Source organism: Montipora capricornis, chromosome 10, assembly GCF_036669925.1.
Source record: "Montipora capricornis isolate CH-2021 chromosome 10, ASM3666992v2, whole genome shotgun sequence".
Classification (NCBI taxonomy): domain Eukaryota; kingdom Metazoa; phylum Cnidaria; class Anthozoa; order Scleractinia; family Acroporidae; genus Montipora; species Montipora capricornis.
Genome location: NC_090892.1, coordinates 5,945,953 through 5,953,452, shown reverse-complemented (window position 1 = coordinate 5,953,452; position 7,500 = coordinate 5,945,953). Strand labels below are relative to the sequence as shown.

The following is a 7,500-nucleotide window of genomic DNA, read 5'->3' as shown; positions in this document are numbered from 1 at the left end:
AAGTTCTGGTCTTAAGTGACAATGAAATTGCTTTCCTTCCTCATCAAGTGGAAAATCTTCGACAGTTGAGAGAACTGTATTTGGACGACAACAAACTGACTGATCTACCTGGTTCACTGATTTCATTTCTCTCCGAACTTGACGTCCTAAACGTGAGTAACAATACCAATCCGTTGTGTCTTAGTAAAACTGCAAGACCCAAGAAGCAAGTCCATAAATCCAAGCTTAACAACGTCAACCCAGAAGAGCCCACGAAGGAACGGCCTTACTCCCTACCCCCACAGGCAGACGCTTCTACTGACAGTTCAGTGGTTTTCACAGAAATAAATCTAAACCACCCTGAAGAAATGGAAGATATGTTCGAAGGAGGACCACGAGACTTGGTCGATTTGAAAACCGAAGACGCCAAACCTAAGGTAGTCGAGAGCACTAAGCTTAAGGTACGCGAGGCGAAAACGAAAGTTGCTGAAGCGATGCGTCCATCGCCGAAATGGGGAATTCTCTTCCGCGAGCTCAAGAAGGCGGGGTTTTTGCCGACGATTAACCTCCAACTTCCAAAACGCAAGAACGAGGGAGAAAAACGAGTGAAAGTAGTTCAGCAAGGATCCAGGTACACTTGGCGAGGTTGGCGCGTTGACACAAGCGCGGAGACGCAGAGGGCAGCTTCGTCATCGTCGACCGAGTTTGGCGACAAATTAGACGAGTTTGGACATCCCAAGAGTATTAGCCGAGTTCTCCCTGCAGTCAAAATTGAAGGAGGGAGGCTAACTCTTGACCTAAGCTGGCAAGAATTAACACATATATCTGAAACCATCTGTGAACTGGTGAATCTGAACACGATGATTCTCGACTTCAACCAACTCATTGATCTGCCTCTTGGAGTAGGCAATCTTTCTAGGTTACGCATTCTGAAGGTCAACTCCAACCAGATGACTTCTATTCCAAATAATCTGCGATATCTTAATCACCTTAGGCGCCTGTACTTGAGTGGAAATCATATAAAAGCATTTCCAGAATGGATGGAAAGCTTCCAGCATTTGACTTACCTCACTGTGGAAAACAACGACATGCCAGTCTTTCCTGGAGAGATTTGTTCCCTTTGCAGGCTGGAATATCTTCTCCTTGCAGGAAACAAGATTAAAGAGTTGCCGGAAAAGATTAAGCAGCTTAAACATTTAAAGGAATTGTTTCTTGGCCGAAACCTCATTCGTATTATTCCCTTTTCTATCGCGGAAATGAAGTCACTACGAGTTCTATCCTTGGATAGCAATGGTCTTAACAAGATCCCTGCCTCTGTCTTAAACATTGTGGATTTAGAAACATTAAATCTCAATGGAAATGCTCTGAAAGTCGTTCCAGAAAACATCGTTAATCTACGCAACTTGGAAGAACTTGATCTGGGTAAGAACCACATCGAGCGATTGCCTTTCTGGTTTCAACGCCTTACTAATCTTCGCGTTTTGTATTTAAATTGTAACGGGATGTCCACTTTTCCTGACGTTCTATGTAAATTACCAATCCTCAACAATCTCGGCTTTAGTCAAAACAACATCTCCGAACTTCCTGACTTTCTTAGAAGCAGCATTGGCGAAATGATCACTTTACAAGAGCTCGACCTGTCTCAAAATCAACTCAAAAGCGTGCCGGAAAATCTAGGAAATCTTCTGAATTTAGAGATTCTTCATCTGGAGGGAAATCCACTGACCAATATTCCAGAAAATATGAGCAAGCTTGTCAGTTTACGAAAGCTCTACGTGGACAAAACGATTCATATACCCCGGGGAATTTTTCAGCTTCCTAAACTGGAGATTTTGTGAGTGTAATCACCACAGAACAGACTTGATGAATTATTAATGAACTTAATAATACATGTACCGGTATTTATTAAAAGAGACCCTTTATAATTAATGCACTTAACACATTATTAGCTCTTAAGCTTCTTTAGCTGACCACAAGTGCTTTACTAATCGGGGACTGTAAATAAAATCAAAAGTTGGTTTTTGATTAGAGGGTAAAACCGCAGTACTTCCTGAGAAATGTCTCTCGGGGTAGATTAAAAACCTACGCGTGGCGTTTATCCCGGCGAGCGCGGGACACAATACACCCATATCACTCAATGTACAAACAAAAGATTTTGCCCGTCTAGCCTCTCATTCAGTGTGAGGCTGGACGGGCAAAGACAATGCAAAGACAAAGCCTTTAATCCCCATGGACTCCAAAATGGCCGCCGAGTGATAAAGGTGAATTGATTGGCGAGTGCTTTCACCACCGCAATCAACCCACAGCTCAAAGAATTACAAGCTTCCTCATATATTAAACCTAATTAAGTGTTGATGCTAATAACAAATTCTTTTCACACGATAAACAAATAATAACTTCTGGGTCACAGATCATCCATACTTAATGTGGCGTAAACTGGACGACGGTATTCACACTGCACAAAGCAAAAAAAAGAAAAAAGAAAAACAGATCAGAAATGCAGGCAGTCTTAGGTTGCTAAGAATGAGGCCTTACAAGGGTTTTTGGCGACAAGCGACATCGCTCCAACATTGCAAAAAAATGTAGCGACAATCTTGTTCCAGAACACCGACAGCCGACAGAACCTGACGGAAAAAAAGCCACAATTTGCGACAGCAACAATCCATTTGTAATTTGGACAAAGGGACATCTTTTCAATTTGTTATTTCGATACAGCGACATGCCCGACCAGGCCAGTATGATTCTAAATCGTCTCTTCTGTTGGTGTTACGATTAGTCAACACTTGACATACTTGTCATGCATTGAGCGTCGTACCGGTATGTCTGATCTTATTAGAATTAACTATGAGAGGGTGATGTGACGTGCTATTTTCTACCCATATAAACCATGTGAGCGTTAGCACTACTAATGGAAATGGACCCACTTAAGGACAGAGAAAAACTCTGACTAAGGTGGGAATTCGGGTTAAGACAAAAAATGATAAATTCGATACCCTGTTCAAGACAAAAATGCCGAAAAACATACCCTGGCTGGCCGCACGTCCCATTAAGCCCTTATAAGAGAGTACCCCCCCCCCCCCCGGGAGATCACCGCTGCTTAACCTTTTGTGGTACAACGGTCGACACGTAGTCACGTCAGTCACAAGCTTGTCACGCTCGAGTCGCTTGTGTGCCATGGTCGTTGGTGCTAGAGTTCGATTCTCTGCAACTCGGTACTTTTTATGGCCATTCTTATTAACGTGGAGTATGTGGAATGGGAAAACATAAAAAAAAAAAAATCGGACAGCTGTCACAGCATTCTCAAAAAAAGCAAAAAGAAGGACAAAAAGAATATTAACTTGGTGGTGAAAAATATATAGCCTCAGCAAACACGACATTTTCCCGAGCTGGCAACCTCTTTCGGCACGTTTAAAAAATGCCTCATCTTTGTTTTGGGAACTGCTGAAGTCAAGTGTATCTTTGGATTTTGCAATACGTTAATAAGTCATTGACTTGCAAATGAAATATTTTCAATAAGCAGAATAAGATATAGGGTTCTCAAGTGAAGCTATGATCTTCGCAGTTATGAACGCAATTTTTACAATTGCGTAGAGAAGCCTGAAAATTTCAGGACTTCAACCGGGCTTCAACCCCGTTGAAGTCCTGACATTTTCAGGCTTCTCTACGCAATTGTAAAAATTGTGTTCATAACTGCGAAGATCATAGCTTCACTTGATTTCATATCCGCAGTTCATGTATGATTCATTTCATATACCATTTCATCATATAGGGTTCTATAGCCAATTTTGTTTCAGTGTCTAGAAACAATAGCAAATAAAAGATACTCTAAATTCATTGTATAACAAAAGTGGATATGCTTAGAAGTTTTATGGTAATATTTGTTAACGCCTGTCTCAAATAAACACATTTGACCTCATGCAAACTCACGGGAAACTGAAATTTTTCCCTTCCGTGTGTAACCAAAAAGAGTTCCGAGATTGCTCGCCTTATTTCAATTTGTTGTTTCTCCGTAAGAAAAATGAAAACTCCCATTTTAAAAATTCCGACAAAGAATGTCGTTTCATTGACATTTTGGATACAATGGAATGCACACTTATTAATATTTGCCTGTACGAAAAAAGTCTGGGATACTTTGAAAAGCCAGACCTTGCGAAAATAAATATCAGCTGAGCAAAAAGAGAAAAATAAAGCTATTCATGCCCAAATTTAGGTAATCTTGAAAACGGTTAATATTCTAAATATCCTCTTTGGTGCAATATTCGCTGAGCCGGAAACAGGAGTTTTGACCGGAATAACATCTCAAGGAATAAATCATTGACCATATTTGGTCAAGGATAGTGTTTTCTAACCAATGAGAATGAGTTGTTTATCGAAAGGGAAGTAGGCCTCTTCTCTTAAGCACGGCACGGCCCTCTCAGGGAAAATATCCTGAGTTTTTCGAGCTTCGCTGCACGCTTCCTCATTCTCCTTTGCTAAAATTCTATTCCAGATTTCTCCTACTTATCATGACAGAATCCCACCTCTCAGCAGACGAATTAACTGAAATTCGCGAGGCCTTTGACCAGGTAAAGCTTCGTTACAATTTGTTCTGTTTAGTTAACTTTCAGCGTAGTTGTTGAGATAATAATTAAGCTTTTATATGGGTAAGCGATTTGCTTTTACTGTATTTTTTGCGTTAAGGTCTATGCTCTAACCTCCATCTTCCATGGGGCTTTTTCCCTTGGATGCCTTCGTGTATGTAAAATTCCTGGTGAGCATCATTTAATATTCTTAGTAACTTAGTGCAAATTATAGCATTTTAACTTATGCATTGTTAAAAGTTTGACTTAGATCGCAATGGTCACATCACCTCGAAGGAAATTGGGACGGCGTTGAAATGTCTTGGAGAAGAAATACCTGGCTACAAATTACGTGATATAGTTAAAGAGGTGGACGCGGATAGCAATGGAACCGTAGAATTCAACGAATTTCTTGAGGTGGGTTCTGGCCGATAATGATATGATAAGATAATGGAAACATTTCTCGTGGGAGGGGAATAGTAATAAAACAAACTAATTTGCTAACGATAGCTTAATCTGTTCGTACCAATGATGGACATTTTAGCCGTGTGCATTCGTGGGGTTAAGCTTATTTAGAAGGATAATTTTAAGAAATTTTAAAAAGTGGCCGTAATTTTTGCCATCAGATATGGCTTGAATACTAACTTACTAACCGAGCGCGAGGGCCGTACTGGGGAATATTGGCCCGAGGTCGTGGCAGTACGGACTGAGCGAAGCGAGGTCCGTACAAAAACCACCGAGCGCCAATATTCCCCAGTACGGTCCCGAGCAAGTGAGGTTAGTAATTTGTTTATTACATGGCTTTTTAATTTACCTTTTGCTTTGTTTTTGCAAGCCCGTAATCGGCCCGTGGGCATTACGGGAGAATAATGCCCTACAATTAAGTCACAATTAGCCAATCAGAGCGCGCGTTATATCAGCTACAAACACAAGCGTGACATAAAGGTGTTTAATGCATTTTTGTTAAACTCCCTGAAGAAGTCTGCGTTAGCAAGACGAAACGCGTCGGAGAATAAACAAGTTTTACAGATAAAGTTCGCAAAGTGCTGTTCACTAGTTTAATTTTTTTTTTTCAATTTTTAAACATTTTTTACAATTTTTAAAAATTGTTTAATATTATTGAGGTTGCATCAAAGGGGAGGGAAATTATTGAAGAATCTAAATAAAACTTCTTGATCTACCAAAACTCACTTTGAAAGATGCAAATTTCCATGCGATACAGTCCCCAAGAGAATATGACACTAAAATCATTTTCAGTGTGTGTGTGTGTGTGTGTGTGTGCCCCAAGACTCGTGTTTAGTTATGGTAGATTTTCTGAAAGGATAAAATTGTTCAATTGGTCCCAACCCCAGCTTGAACTCATTTTCTCCTGAGCCTCTTCAGATTCTCTGCAGGCACCTTGGTCTGGAAGGGTTACAGCAAGAAGCAGGATGCAAGTGTAAGGGCGCCTTTGTCAGAACTGTCCGTCCAGACCCATCAGTTTGCAAAAAAAATGCAACAATTTGAAGGAACACTTGCATGATTGACTGCCGACCAGTTAGCTCAATCGAGAGTGGACTTCCGTGCAAGAGGTCGCGGGTTCAAACCCCGACCGGATCAACACTTAAGGTCTTTAAATAACTGAGGAGAAAGTGCTGCCTTTGTAACTACATCTGCAAGTGGTTAGACCGTTCTAGTCTTCTTGGATAAGGACAATAAGCAGAAGGTCCTGTCTCTCAGCCCCTGCTCATAAACTCTGTGATACTTTAAAGATCCCACACACTGTGTAAAGAGATAGGGCACAGAGTTCCCTGTGTTGTGGTCTGACCTTTCCGGCATGTGGTTGACTTGGAAGGATTAGCTTGATGGGCTTCTGTGCGAATGAGACCCCAAATGTGTATAACAGCCAGAAGTCAGTCTACTTAGCCAAGTGCTGGAGCCTCACTCAAACCCATGATAATCCCTCGCAATCTTCTGGAGGAGTAGACATCTTTGAAGTATGTCCAATTCCAGTTCCAGTTCCTTCCAGTTCTGTCAAATGGAAAGCATCTGTCACCTTTGTTGTTCTCTGTTCATGGGAATAATAATAATAATAATAATAATAATAATAATAATAATAATAATAATAATAATAATAATAATAATAATAATAATTAATAATAATAATAATAATAATAATAATCCTGTCCTTCCAGATTTACAAGAAAAACAGCAAGAAATTTTCAGCGGGTTCAGAGTTCAAGAAGCTAATCAAGAAAAGGGAACAACTTGATGTGTCAGGGGGGACATCTGAAAGCTCAGCTGAGGGAACAAAACACTCACACTCAGAGGCGGAGAGAATTGCATTCGTTGATTGGATCAACAGTGCTTTGAAAGATGACGCTGAAGCCCAAGTGTACTTGCCTATTAATGCAGCAACCTCAGATGTATTTGAAAAGATTAAAGATGAAATAACTTTATGGTAGGTTTTTATAAATTATATTTATGATAGTTTGGTCATCATGGTTAGGTTGAGCATTTGAATTAGTTATTGCATATCCCCAAGTTGCAATCAAAAAATAGATCTCTTGAGGAGAAGGGTTCTGAACCATCCATCAGAGTGAGTGTTGCAAGGCATGGCCTGTGGCTTTAAATCTTCTTCTGAGGATGTAAGAAGTTATGAACATTTGTAAATATTAGTAAAAAGGCAGAACTTGCTAGATCTTTAATCAATGATGAAATGATATATGAAATGGATCATATATGAACTGCGGATATGAAATCAAGTGAAGCTATGATCTTCGCAGTTGTGAACGCAATTTTTGTAATTGCGTAGAGAAGCCTGAAAAATTTAGGACTTCAACAGGGTTTGAACACGTGACCTCACGATACCGGTGCGAGGCTCTAACCAACTGAGCTATGAATCCACTGACATTGGGAGTTGGTCATTTGAGGGTTCCAATGTTCCCGTGAGGAATGAATCAACAATGAAATGATATATGAA

The 7,500-nt window shown here is 40.3% G+C and overlaps 2 protein-coding genes across 2 annotated transcripts in view; both read left to right on the top strand.

The window, feature by feature from the left end:
* Positions 1–1,902, top strand: part of LOC138018465 (leucine-rich repeat protein SHOC-2-like) — a 3,110-nt gene extending 1,208 nt beyond the window's left edge. Inside the window, exon 1 of the mRNA XM_068865097.1 lies at positions 1–1,902. This exon is cut by the window's left edge and continues 1,208 nt beyond it. Within this exon, the coding sequence (XP_068721198.1) occupies positions 1–1,817 (1,817 nt within the window). The 3' untranslated portion in view covers positions 1,818–1,902.
* Positions 1,903–4,333: 2,431 nt separating this feature from the next.
* Positions 4,334–7,500, top strand: part of LOC138018466 (plastin-3-like) — a 17,556-nt gene continuing 14,389 nt past the window's right edge. Inside the window, exons 1-3 of the mRNA XM_068865098.1 lie at positions 4,334–4,544; positions 4,800–4,955; positions 6,713–6,978. Coding sequence (XP_068721199.1) covers positions 4,485–4,544; positions 4,800–4,955; positions 6,713–6,978 — 482 coding nt within the window. The 5' untranslated portion in view covers positions 4,334–4,484. The remainder of the gene's footprint in view (positions 4,545–4,799; positions 4,956–6,712; positions 6,979–7,500) is intronic.